Source organism: Microchirus variegatus (genome assembly GCF_963457635.1).
Source record: "Microchirus variegatus genome assembly, chromosome: 10".
NCBI lineage: Eukaryota > Metazoa > Chordata > Actinopteri > Pleuronectiformes > Soleidae > Microchirus > Microchirus variegatus.
In genome coordinates, this window is record NC_139811.1 from 25,016,213 (window position 1) to 25,031,177 (window position 14,965).

The window sequence follows — 14,965 nt, forward strand, 5'->3', positions numbered from 1 at the left end:
CACTCTCACTCATTTTGTAGGGGAGCTTGCGAAGATGGACGAAATTAACTCGGAGCGTACAAATGGGCACCAATTCAGTCATTGTTGGACCAAAAAAATAAAGTACTGTTCTGGCAGAAAATGAAGATACAGTTATTGTACTTAATTTTTTTTGTAAAGTACAACCACTTGTGTGCGAATTGTTGTTTTTCTTTACCCTAAAATTAACCTTTATATTGATATTAGGAGCGGGGTTCAGCTCCAAGTATTTTCACGGTAATGTAACGCAAGTACTTTATAATTAAGGAAAGAGAAACTAAATAGTAAGATGGTTACAAAACTTCCTACAGCGTAGTTAAGGTTACACATTCATTGGCAGAAAAATAATTACTGATTATGAACGTGAAAATTGTTCGTATGCTAATTTTTCTCCTTCATACATTTGAGGTCTTCACTCCATTTTGCCGTGATTAAAAGTCATCAGAGTTCATATGTCTGAAATGAACATAAATTGCAAATTTGTGCTTTTAACCCTTGTTTTTGCACATATTTTTGCATTTATATTCATTCCTAAAAAGAGTTTGTATTGACAGAGGCTCAAACTGACATTTTCTTTCATGATAGCTGTGTGTCCTCCATTAGGGAAAACACTGCCCTCCACTGGTGAAGTGGGCACTGTTTCAACCCTGAGAAAACGCATGCTATTATAACACATGAACCACGGGCTGCTGTAGAGCTGCTGGATGGAATGGAAATGTGAACCTGAGGCATTGTGGGTAATATTTCTGTTTTGACCCAGAAAAGCACAAGTGTTTTTAATCCCAAAGGGTCCGTTCAGTTCAGGACAGGATTCACCCTGAAAACGGAGTCAGCTAAATGGAACTCAGCCATCATGAATGTGATCACACACGTGCTTTCCTGACTGAGACCTGTCAACATGGCTGTTTTTAAAGGTTCAGTGAGTAAGAGTTAGTGACGTCTAATGGTGAAACTGCAGATTCTAACAAATGGGCATTGCATTGCATGCTCTTTTTATCCAAATCTTGAGAAGGAACTACGGTGGCCTTTACATACCAGAAAGAAGGTCATTTCAAGGCAATTTTACAATTATACAAACAAACATATATTCGTCTTCATAAATGATACAACTTGAACCTTTTAAAGAGGTCTAAATGTCTGAAACTAAAACATGTCGCCTGTTAAATCTGCTTGTTTTTCTGTAGTGGAGCTGAGTGTGAGAGGAAGATTAGTGAGAGTTTGAGTTGTTTTGTTTTGCAGCAGATGGAGACTAAACACACCTTGGGTCACAGGAGGTTGAAGGATAAAAACAGTTCGACCTGCGCTGTCAACAAATTAACCAGAGCTAAGTGGATGAAAAACTAACAACAACAAAACACCCACACATACAAACACACACATAAGAAGAGTTTCACACCAATGTTAATATTTCATTTTAGAAATGTGTTCTCAACATTGGGACTGAATCCCAATAAAACCGGTAAGAAAATTGTATAAATAATAAAATAAAATAATACATTTTATTATTTATTTTTTATTATGTGCACCTAAACTAGACAGGAAAATAAAAAGAGTGCACAACCATCTTTTAGGCTCTTATTACGTGACACATGTTCATGTGCTGAGTTTCCCCCTCATTATTTACACATTAGTAAGTTATATGATGCTATTCCTTCAGTTGCCACTTTATTAGGTACACCAGTTCAACTGCGTGTTAAAGCAAATATCTAAGCAGTCAATCACACGGCAGCACCTCAGTTGCATTTCAGTATGTAGGCGTGGTCGAGATGACCCGCTGAAAGTCAAACCATCACAATATGGTAGAAAGATAATTTAAGGCATTGGTTCTCAAAGTGCGGCCCGGGGGCCAATGGCGGCCCGCAGAAACATTTCTGGCGGCCCGCAATGAATTACAGTTCATAGTTTTAATCCAGGAGCTACTAAGCTTGTTAAATGTTTATTGGACATGACTGGATACAGAACAATACATGTAAACAAAAATACTGGGTATTTACCTGGTTTCTATATGGTGAATTTTAGTGTATTATTGTGTTATAAGCTGGTAATAAGCAGGTAACTACAGCCCCCAATTACTAGCTATTTACCCAGTAAATATACACAGAAATGTGTTACTTGGTATTAACCTGTAATTAGAAGGTAAGAACAATGGCCAAAATACTGGGTAATTACCCAGTAAATTATAAAGCTTTATCATATTAATGCTTAAATAACATTATATTTTTAAGGCATTGAACTTGTAGGCATGGTTGTAGCTCTGAGTGATCTACTTGGATTTTCATGCACAATCATCTCTAGATTCTACAGATCATGGTGTGAAAAAGAAAAACAAACCTGTGGATGCCAGACAGAGGTCAGAGAAGAATGATCAGAGTGGACTGAAATTATACAAAGACAACTGTAACCCCCTAAAATACTCCTCTGAGTGTTTTTGTAGGTGTACCTAATAAAGTGACTGGTGATAATAAACACATGTATTGTAGTATATTCAGCTCCTGAGTGACAGTTCACCTCATGAGCAGCGTTTCCAGCTTCCTCCTGTCACTTTAAATCTCCATGACGTGCTTCATGTTTCAGCCATAATGACATTCCAGCGCAGTAATGTCTAACTGCCACTCTCTGCTCAGCCGGACCGACAGGTGCTCGGCCGTTTAAAGTTTAATGAGGATTCAGTTACACTGCGGCCTCAGGCCTGTCTATAAAAACATAATACACTGAGAAAATATGCCTACAGTATGTGTGTAAACATGGTCACACACACACACACACACACACACACACACACACACACACACACACACACACACACACACACACACACACACACACAGGTTGTAAATGAGATGGAGTTTCTGTGATACTTCCACAAAGAAAAGGTCAGAGGGTCAGAGTTTATACTGTGTTTATAATAAGTTAGTGCTCTTATGTGGTGTATTTACAGACTAAAGAGAACCAAACTCCCTTTAACCCTCATGCAACCTTTACAACAACAAAAAAAAATCAAATGTTACCTTATCATTTTTTTCTTTTGTCACTTTCAGTTGATTGATATTTTGAACCTGAACATTGAACCTGAGACTTTTCATTTTGAACATTTCAACCCTTTAAATGTCAGTTATTTTATGTGTTTCTACAAAACAATTGTTAACATAAATATATGACAAATACATTTCCTTTGTCTGTGTGTGCATGTGTGCATGTGTGCGTGTGTGTGTGTGTGTGTGTGTGTGTGTGTGTGTGTGTGTGTGTGTGTGTGTGTGTGTGTGTGTGTGTGTGTGTGTGTGTGTGTGTTGAGGCGATGTAGAGCCCAGGAAAATTTCTGTCAACTCTGGTGTCAGACAAATAAAGTTCTATTCTATTCTTCTATTCTAAAGTACTGTTTTGTCACTGATTGCCATTAACAATTAAAATACCGTATTATCAAATTTTTTTTGTATAAAACTGTTAAAAAAAAAAACGCTACACCTTCAGCACCTTAAGTTCAATAATGTACCCTCCCTAGTTAACACTTTATATACCTTATACTGTATACAAAAATCAATGAACCTGATCATTTAAAGTCCACAATTTTTAATAAAAACAAATCACTAAATATTTTCCATATACCACATGATAGTGACATTTCCTTTGTAGCCTGGGAAATGTCACTGATTACCACTAACTGACTTTTTTGCATTTATTATTTTTGGTGTAGTGTAGTGATGGGATCGGCAGTTCATTTGAGTGTCCTGAATCACTAGAATCCGTTAATTAAAGGGACAATGTGTAGTATTTATGGGTTTATATAACCCAAAATCCACTTTTTTTTACTTGTAGCGGAAGTCCCGCCTCCTCTCTCTCCGCTTCGTCTGCTACGGCCGCGGTAGCTCGCCCTCTCCCTCGCCTCACGAACCTCATCTGCTGACACGGAGAAAGACGACGAGGACGACATTTGACCAGCTGAGGATACAGAAGCGCTCAGGGAAGGGAGGGGGTGAGCAGAGGAGCAGTTCTTTGTTGTAAATTTCAGCCTCTCCTCTAGATGGCACTATAAACTACTTACTTCACTTTTAAAATTAATAGTTCAAAAGATTCGTTCACCGAATCGTTCAGTGCTTAGCAGGAGCCCAGTGCCCTGCTACGTGACTCACGTCCTCCCTGAGTAGTACGTTCGCGCCGCGGGTCATAGAGTGAGTGACATCGCGAATGAGATTCACGTCCTCAGCCACAGTTCTCCCGTTCTCTGTGTGTCAGTTTGTACGCGACGCCAACGAGATTCACGTCCACAGCCACAGTTCAGTGTGTGTCAGTACGTGTGCAGGTTAGTGAGTGAGTGACAGCGCGAACGAGATTCACGTCCACAGCCACAGTTCAGTGTGTGTCAGTACGTGTGCAGGTCAGTGAGTGAGTGACAGCGCGAACGAGATTCACGTCCACAGCCACAGTTCACCTGTTCTCTGTGTGTCAGTTCTTTTAGCTCTCCAAGTACCACCAGAGGAAGCTCGCATACTGCTGATGGGCCTAAAAATAAAGGAGGATTTCCGGTTTCATTAAAGTAGTGGAGGCCGAAAATAATAAGCGCAGTAGGATGAGACCATAATCCTCAAAAACAGTTGTGCCTACTCTTCTCTGATCACGTGTGACTTCAGTACAACAACGTAAATAACCAGTAAAAATCAGGTCAGGTGAATTTCACCGCCACGTGTTTTCCTTTCTCTATTTGCAGATTCATGACGGCTTGAGTAAATAGGTTTACCTCGGGCCAGTCAGACAAATGCCGTCTCATTTAATTAGTCTCTGCTAAACCTCTCTGAGGCGTGAAATCATCCCAACTGCAATCCACGCAAATCCCTGCTGCTGCTGCCCGTCTCTCGGCAGAGTTAAATTAGTCCCGATGCCCTTGATCGTTGAAGAACATGCACATAGTAGCTGCGTACACGTCTGAATATGCTGTAAGTAAATGTGCGTTAGATAAATACGGATATTAAATAATACTGTAAATACCAGTTAGGATGTAGTAATGACATAACTTCCTTCCGGAATAAAAAAAATCATCTTTTTAAGTACAAGTGAGGCACGATTTGTGTTTTGACCATTTTTCACTCAAGAGTTCTGGATCTCAGAAGGTCCAATATTTGAATATAAAATTATATATATTTATTATATAAAATTATGTTCCCTATATCATTCATTCAAAAACATGGAGCAGAAATCTTTAATTTTAGTGAACACTGATCTTGTCAATATTAATGCCATGCACTTCTGTACAATATTTATTCTGATGCTTTGTTTGTTACACATTTGTTGGAAAAAAAAAATCCTAATTATATGATAACTGAACAGTTTGACAGTCTTTCATCCATTCATATCATACATAGGGCCAAAATCAATTCCTATCTTAACCCTTAATCTTAACTGGCCCTCAAAACCAAGTATTGAGGGTTATTTTGTCACTTAGAAATGGGACACCCCTTAAACGAGACACGTCTTCAGACTGTAGGGGGCAGAATAACGCGAAAGCTGCGTCCAGTCTGTCAACTCCAAAAAAGAAGAAGAAGAACACATTTACGTCAGGATTATTTATTTATTATTTTATTTCAGTCAAGTTATTAGGTTGTCAGTTAGTTATAAGATGATACTCATATAAATACCACAACCACGGACATATTCAGCTGACAGTTACCACACACCACGACTTATTGAAAAGTAAACCATAGCGAACCATCGCTTGTCCGCACCAGCCGGCTATTGACAAAAGATCGTAAAATAAAAATAAATGTTACGCAACAATGACGTCAGTAATCCATAATCTGGGCCTAAACTAAGATAATACAATGGTTTTCATCATTTTTATATCTCTATTAAAGGTCACATAGAGTGGTCCTGCTGCACATATATGTGAGTTATGGAGGTCTACTTACATATATTAAGTTGTTTTTATGGTCAAAATCCTCCTAGTTGATGTAAACGAGCCGATTGAAATCTGTCCTTTTTCGAAGCGCTTGTCAGTCGCGCTGTTTCAGCCATAAATCTCGCCCGAGAAGACAGAGTGTGTTGTGATTGGCCAGCCAGCGTAGAGCCTTCCCACCTGTGTTGTGATTGGCCAGGTATCTGGAAGTGACGTAATCTATCACGTCAGCTCTCAGAAGCGCAGCTCCCCCCTCTGGAACGGTGGATGCATTGCTACTCATTATCAAAACATTGTTTTAACAGTGTTTAAAAATAGCTTTGTCACGACTCCCCGCCGCAGTCCCTTTATGACTTTAAACTGGAGTCAGACCCAGAGTCAGAAGACACTGTTGCTCATGAAACACCTCCACAACGGACGTTATTCTTCTTCTGCGGTTCAATGTACGCAACCGGATGTGCCCGGACTAGTGCCCGGAGCAGGACGATCGGTTGTTCAGGAGAACCGCTGCTTACGTAACTATAACGGGATTTTCAGTGATCTCGTTGAGCCCCAAGATTACAATAAAACACAACGTTCTCAGCAATGGCTGAACTGTTTGTTTCGAACCGTCAGGCTTCATAAACAAGGTAATGACGCAGATACACACCAAAAAAAACAGCGTTAATAGTAACTTCCGGTCTAGTTCCGCTTTAACAAAGAAAATACTTCATTTGTATCGCGCTCACTTCGCTGCTTTCGACGCCATCTTTCTTATGTGAAAACACGCAATGCATTCTGGGTAGCCCTTGCTCCCTTAGGACCTTGGGTGGTCCTGGAAAATCTCAATATTGAGGGCGATACAGCCCTTAAACTTGCCCCTCAACTTAATTTTTCTGAGAATCAGGACAGCACTTGCACTAGAGGGAGCGCATTTTTGAGATTGAGGGTTAAGATTGAGGGTTAAGCAAGGAATTGGAATTCACTCATACTTTCCATTTTTTGGCCTGTGTAAATATCTTTTATACTGTTCAAATTTGAAATTTAAAACACAAAAGCTGGTGTTCGTGTACAACTACAGTGTTTTTTCTAAAGAAAAGTTTTATTAAAAAAGTGTTAATACAGTATTTTAATATGCAGTGAATTGTAAATAACTGCCAGATATTCTGGAAAAATGGTCAAACGCACTCAGTTACAGGACATTTTCTCTTTCTTTTATGGGCTTAGGTTTAGGTGTTAAAGGGTTAAAGCTAAATACACTTAATAAGAAAATAAAGACTGGAGTGCCATTAAATATGCCTAAGAACAGTGTGGTTGGGGGATTAAGAGACTTTGCCGGCACGTGCAGGGACAGCTATCCTACTTCGAGATGACCACTTCACAGGATGAGTTCAGAAACACACAAGAGCAGGAGGGGACACCGAGGTCAGCTGAGAGACAAGCAGAGCACAGAGTGGGACACCTGTAGGTTCACACACACACATACACACACAGAAACACACAGTGTTGTTGAGACATCATGGCACAGCAGGTCAGTGGATCTCCGTTCCTCAAGCCCTTCTTCTTGAAGACGCCGGTCAGAGTGGTCAGTCCACTGCAGCAGAGACGACACACGCTGCCCGCCAGCGAGTTCAGGAACCTGACGCCGCAGGACGCCATCAGTGTGTTTGAGATCGAGAGAGAGGGTGAGTTCATGTCTTTATTTGTATAGTCCACAGTTTACAAAACATAGTTTGTCTCACGGGACTTCACAGGGTTGGTAACATCCTTTGTCCTTCGACCTTCGTCTTACACAAAAAAAAATTCAAAAGTGCACAAACTGAATTAATGAAGTTAAATGAGTTTTGTCCATATATCCTGTTAACTTCAGTAAGAATGAACTTGGTCGATTCAATTGCAGTTGATGTATTTTTAAGTTTGTCTATCATATTCTTTTTTATAGTGTATATTATTATATGTGTATTATTTACATTTAAAAAGAAAATGGGTAAATTGGTGACCTCTAAATGAAGTAAATCAGTTTTGTCCATGTGACTTTAGCCAACTTTAGTAAGAATCAAATGAATTGCAGTGGATGTATTTTTAAGTTTGTCTATCGTGTTTTCTTTTTTGGGGGGGGGGAACTCAAATCACAAACTAAAACAAAGAGGTGAATAGGTGTAAAGTAATTGTTTGTCAATATCTTAGTGTATATTTGTTTTGTATTAACTATAGTAACTTAGGCTAACTTATGTGTGTGTTTTTTTCATTGTGTATTAACTACACTGAAAAAAGAAAATGTTTGAAAATGTTACTATTTTCAGTGCAGTTAATACTCACCAAATAATATACACAAGAAAGAAAGAAAGAAAGAAATTGTCATGAAAAAATTATAATATGCTTATTAAAAAACAGACAAACTTAAAAATACATAATCTGCGCTTGAATAAATTAATTTAAACTAAATTTAGCAGGTTATATGGACAAAATTACTTTTTTTTCAGTTTAAATTCAAACTAAAGTAATTTTGTCCAAATAACCTGCTAAATTTAATTTAAATAACTTTTTCGATGCAATTCATGTATTTCATTAAGTTAGTCTTTATCTTATCAGTGTATATTATAATCTTTTCATTTCAACCATTTTCTTTTTTCAGTGTAGACAATACACACCTTACAAAATGTCCAAATAATCTGCTAAATTTAGTTTAAATTAACTTTTCAAGTGCAATTTATGTATTTTTCTATCAGTGTATTATCACTTAGTCATGTCAAACATTACTTTTTTTGTATAAACTACACTGAAAAAAGAAAATAGTTAACACCCAAATATTATTTTTATTAGTGCATTCTTACATGTCAAACTTTGTTTTATTTCTAATCTTTTATTACACTCAGTCATGTTGACTTTCATGTGGTCTTTTCCGCCCTCACAGCGTTTGTCTCCGTCTCTGGAGAGTGTCCACTCACGCTGGACGAGGTGCTGAACTTCCTGAGTCAGTGTCCGGAGCTTTCGCTGGGATGGTTCGAGGAGGGACAACTGGTCGCTTTCGTCATCGGCTCCGGCTGGGACAAGGACCGTCTTTCACAGGTACAATTACACAGATAATACCACTTAAATACTTTTATGTTCTGCTCAGTAATATCTTCATTTTACAATACATTTAAAAAAAAATAAAAATTGTATGATTGTATGAATCGCTTATTAAACAAAATGTATTCCGTCTCTGGACGACATTCAAATGTCTTGACAGGCTGCTGAAATCAGCTGATGGGAACATTTTTGTGGCACTTAAAGGGCCACTTCACCCAAAAATAGACTTTTTTTTTTCTTTTCTTTTACTAATTTCCAGAGATAAATGTGTTATTTGATCGTCACAGAGTGGATGTTTTTCCCTTTTTTCAGATCCACAACCTATTGAAAAAATACATAAAATAAAATTCGCAAAAAGTTGACGTCAAAGTCACTTCCTTCAAAGAAAATAAAAGCCCTACACTGACTGCTCTTTCCTGTGATCTGAACAAATAACATAAAACAATGAATTAAAGCATAATAATTATTTTCAGTTTATTCTTCCTTTGACCAAATGGGCACTTTAATACTTTAACATCATAATTTTATAATTTTTCTGTATTATTATTTTTATCGATTAGTATTGCACTGTTTTTTTTAGTATCGGTCCGATATTTGTACATGAAAATTAAAAATCTGAATCTTTATCGAACAGGAAAACAAATGGTATGGAGCCGTCCCGACATTTAATACAGTTTACCTGGGTTTTACATCAACTACCATATTCAATTTAGACTTTTATTTTCAAAGATTTATCTTAATATTTGACATATACTGACCTGGCACAGTGCAGCTTCATCTATTCTCATTTGTATTCACTTCTTCTTCTTCTTTCTTTGTTTTAATCTTAATCTTAATCTGGAAAATCTTGAAAAGTGTCGCACACATATATAAATTTGTATAATTTTTGCAACTTTGCATCACTTGTTGTAGTCTTTTATAGTCATTTGAACTGTTTTAATACCATTTGCCTGAATTTTAAATGCATTTCCATGTGAATTTTAAACTTTTTTTTCAAATTTTTTTCACATTTCTGTTTAATTTTCATGCTGACATTTTATTTATTCGTTTATTGTTTATCATTATATCATTTATGGACATTTTTCTCTCATTTTACATTCTGTATTGCTGTTGTTTTTTTTTATCTGGAAAGCTTGAAAACTTCTATATAGACATAGAAATTTTTATTTTTTTAGTATTTTTTGAGTCACTTTTTTTGGTTTTTCGTGTTTCATCCTAATTTATAAAGTAATTGTACTTGATTTAATACCATTGTCTGCGTTTTATATGTATTTATTTCAATGTGTTATTTCATATTTTTATATATTATTTTTCTTGAAAACTGCTCTGTAAACATAATTATATTGATTTTATTGACTCTCTCTCCCTCTCTCTCCTGCAGGAGGCCATGACTCAGCACGTCCCCGACACCAACGCCGTGCACATCCACGTGCTGTCGGTGCACCGTCACTGTCGGCAGCAGGGCAAAGGCTCCATCGTCCTGTGGCGTTACCTGCAGTACCTGCGCTGTTTGCCCGGCGCGCGGCGAGCGCTGCTGATCTGCGAGGACTTCCTGGTTCCGTTCTACCTCAAGGCCGGCTTCAAGGAGAAAGGCCCGTCGGCCATCTCCGTCTCCAACATGAACTTCCAGGAGATGGAGTACACGCTGGGCGGGCAGGCGTACGCCAGGAGGAACAGCGGCTGCTAGTCGCTCGGTCTCGCCCACCGCTTCCCCCCAAAAAAACCCTTCAATGAAACCCTTCAGTTCACTCACCACTTAAATGGACTCATGGACAACATTTAGCACCGTGGACTTTGAAGAAGGAGTGAGGACAGTGTGTGTATGTGTGTGTCAGGGTCTAGTCAAATTTAAGACTTTTCAAGACTTTTTTAAGACCATAATGAATCAAATTTAAGACCCATTCAAAAACCATACTGGCAAAAAAGCACAAAAGACATCGAGGAAAATTGGAGCCACAACTCGTTCGGCTGAGCTGTGGGCTTTAAGTTTTCTCCACTGCTATGCTAAGCTGAAACACACCACGGCGCCATGGATGTATTATATGAACTGGATAGAGCTCCGCCCCTTTGCTTCTGTTGTATGCCAAAAAAGTATTTGACTTCCGCGTTTATTTCCAGGTTATGGGGCCCATAGAGCATGTGCAGTAGTGTCACTACCATATAAAGATCTATAAAAGCCCGTGTCCATGTCTCGAGGTGTCCTGTGGACACTTTTACAGGCGTCTCTTTTACTGTTGCGGTCAATGGGAAAATTGCTTTTGGGATTTTCTGTTGCAGTACCCACAGTGACCACCATGTAAAAATTGTCTTCAAGGCAGAGGGGGCGGAGCTCTATCCAGTTCATATTATACTTCCATGCGCGGCGCGCCCACAGCACACTAGCTAGTGGTGCTCGATAAATTGTCACCGGGCAGCACAGGTGGCCTACTTTAGTTCCGTGTTGTAGTTCTTTTTTATCGCAATCTCAAAAATAGAAAAATTTCAACGCGAGACTGAAGTTTATGCATGATTTAAATAAAAGTAACGTAAATAGATTTTTAAGACCTTTCAAAATTGTATTTAAGACCTTTTATGAAATTTTAGGAGAATTTTAGACATTTTAAGGCCTTAAATTCAAATTCAAAATGATTGGATTTAAGACATTTTAAGATATTTTAAGACCCCATGGATACCCTGGTGTGTGTGAGGAGTCACTAATTCATGCTTTGCTGTCACTAATCAGATTATAATCTATAATTTATCACCCTGTAGAGCATTGGTTCTCAAAGTGCGGCCCGGGGGGCAATGGCGGCCCACAGAAACATTTCTGGCGCCCGCAATGAATTACAGTTGATAGTTTTAATCCAGGAGCTACTAAGCTTGTTAAATGTTTATTGGACATTACTGGATACAGACCAATAAGTGTAAACTGTACAACTGCAATCTGGTCATTAAAATGATTATAAATGGGATTTCTTTCTGGGGTTTTTTTCCTTTTTTCTCCTTTGGCGGCCCTCAGTCCAATGTTGGGTATCTAAATTGGCCCTCAGGTATCAAAACTTTGAGAACCCCTGCTGTAGAGTATCGGTGCATCTTGATCTCATTTGAGAGCGAGTATAAGGCGTGACCAACAGATGCAGAGGAAGTTGCCGTTGGATTGACCCACAAACAATCATAGCAATAATCTGGATGACGAACGCAGAGTGACGGGAAAACGTGTCGAGCCATGTGGCGTCTGATGATTTTTTTTTACTCTTTTACTGTTCTTCAACTCTCTCTTTGGCGTTTTACTTTTTGCATTTCATACACTATTTTGATTTAGAGCTGTGGTGAACAGAACCTAGACCGGAAGTTCCAATTAACGCTGTTTTTTAGTGTGTATCTGCATCATTACCTTGTTTAAGAAGCCCTGAAGGTTCTAAACAAACAGTTCAGCCCTTGCTGAGAACGCTGTGTTTTATTGTAATCTCGGGCTCAGCGAGATCTCTGAAAAAACCCGGTCCGGTTACGTAAACAGCGGTTCTCCTGAACAGCAGATCCTCCTGCTCCGGGCACTCTGTGTCTGACTGCGGGTCAAAGTCATAAAAGGGACTGCGGCGGGGAGTCGTGAAGAAGCTATTTTTAAACACTGTTAAAACACTGTCTTGATAATGAGGAGCAGTGCATCCACCGTTCCAGAGGGGGGAGCTGCGCTTCTGAGAGCGGGTGTGCTGATTATGTCACTTCCAGGTATTGGCCAATCACAAGGCAGTTGGGAAGCCTCTACACTGGCTGGCCAATCCCAACACACTGTGTCTTCTGGGGGTGAGATTTATGTCTGAAATATCGTGGCTGAGGAACAGCATTAGAAAAGAGGGATTTCTATCGGCTCGTTTACAGCAACTAGGAGGTTTTTGACCATAAACAAGTTAATGTATGTAAGCAGACCTCCATAACTCACATACAGTATATGTGCAACAGAACCACTCTATGTGAGCTTTAAACAGCATATTTGACTAAATCCATTCGGCTGTTGCTTGGCCTGTGTGAGATTAACCAGGGCTAAGTAAAAGAGGAATGTATGTACTAAAATATGCTGTGCAAACGAGGCAGTTACTACAAACTATTGTATGAAATGCACAAAAAGGATAGTTCCCGTTATTTGAAGTATGAGAAAGTTACTCACGGTCAAATCCAAATTGCGCTTTTCCACTACACAGTTGCGACACGGCTCGACTCAACGCGGTTTGGTATGGCTTTCTGTTACGATAGTACCTCCTCGACGTGGGTGGAGTCATCACAAACTGTCGTGGCTTCGTTTTACACGCAACACACACAAACTTGTGCCCAGTGACTTGTAAAGCAGTTGATTTCTGTGTAACTGAATCATTAGAATCAGTTCATCTGAAAAAACAGAATCATTCAGTACAGTAATGTTGGAGAATAACATAATGCTGATCTACAGTTCAGCAATGTTCCCTTTGATTCTCATATCAGATGTCACGCTCATGACTCTTCCAGTGACAACGCTCTCTGACCAATCGGTGGACGACAGTCTGTCCCGTCACCAGGAACTATCACTGATGGAAAAACAAAAAAAACACTTTGTGGTGGAAAAGTGGACAGGAAGCTAGTTTACACAGTGTATTGTAGTGAACAGGGACATGAATTCAACAGTGTATATGTTAGTGACATAAAAGAAGAAAGAAAAAAGCAAACCACATTCTAACTGTGGGCTATTTTTAGAATCCTAAAGAAAGTTTTGAGAAAAGAAAGGAAAGGGAAAAAAATGTAGGACTAGAAAATTTCCTACATCCTTTCAAACTTTTAGTGGTTATTACACAATTAATCGATTACTAAATGAATCTATTTTCAATCGGTTTCAGTGTTTGTTTTTTCAATAATTGAAATACGTTTTCTTTGTTTTTCAGCTTCTCAAATGCAAATATGTTCTGCTTTTCTTTGCTCCATATAACAAAGAAATCATTGAAACTGAATCGTTTTGGTTTGTGGACCCAACAAGTACTACTTTGCTTTATTTAGAGTAAAGTTGCTGTTATTTCTATTTTCTTATTTTGCTGCCTATTAAATGTAAGTTCTGAATATGTTATTTTATCATGTGTTAATAAAAAAAAAAGCTGGTCTATCCCTTTGAATCTTAAGTTGTGTGGTATGTACATAAATAATGTCAACGTATTCAGAAAGATCTATCTAACTGGATCACTTGATCCAGTGATAAGTTTGAATAAACACAGTTTTCAGTCAGAGGAAAAGTCACAGACATCTTTTATTTTATCGACTTTTTGTTTTTCTCTTTGTTTGTTTGTTTGTTTTTTTACTGTTGTTTTCAGTTCCGGTAGCTAAAACGCTACCGTTGCACAGAAACGATCATCACTTCTCAAACAGAAGCAATAAAACAAATAAGAGGAGGGAGGAGAAAACAAAAACAAACATTCGAGTGCTCAGCATACTGTAACAAAAATATGGCAGTAGTTGGTACATTTTTCAACAAGGCACCAAAGGTAATATCTGATATTATTTCGTCCCTGCTTCAGTGTGAGGTTGCCTGAATAATAATAACAATAATAATAATAATAATAATAATAATATTAATAATAATAATAATAAAACCTATGTGTGGCGTGTAATAAAAAAAACACAATTCCTTCTTGGTACCAGTGCTGGTTAGTCTTATTCCTGCGTCCTCGCGTGTAAAGGGGTCGATACTGAGGTTCACGAGTGCCATGCCTTTGTTTTCACTGGACAGTGAAGGAGTGACGGTGATTAAAAGAGTGGCATATTCATACTGACGGAGTAAAAAAAGAAGAAAGAAACACAAGCATATTGTCATAGTTCATAGACAGGGAGCGACAGTTCCCGGCCACACAGGAGGACAGTGTTTTTTTTTTTTTCTTCTTAACCTGTTGACCTTTCTGTTTGAGCTCGCAGCGTCCGCGACCTCAGTGCAGGTGAGCGTTGAGGTCGTACTTCTCGCAGAACTTGTCTGTGAAGGGGATGCATGTGAGCAGCTCGCACCACTCACACTTGATGGGG

At 38.6% G+C, this 14,965-nt stretch overlaps 1 protein-coding gene across 1 annotated transcript; it reads left to right on the forward strand.

Annotated features, from left to right (window-relative positions):
- Positions 1 to 7,400: 7,400 nt before the first annotated feature.
- aanat2 (arylalkylamine N-acetyltransferase 2) lies at positions 7,401 to 10,640 on the forward strand (the record flags this gene model as incomplete). The annotated part of the gene is made up of 3 exons (XM_083896809.1): positions 7,401 to 7,566; positions 8,796 to 8,950; positions 10,335 to 10,640. 3 exons carry the CDS (start codon positions 7,401 to 7,403, stop codon positions 10,638 to 10,640), a joined length of 627 nt encoding a protein of 208 aa, XP_083752935.1.
- Between the last annotated feature and the right edge of the window lie 4,325 nt (positions 10,641 to 14,965).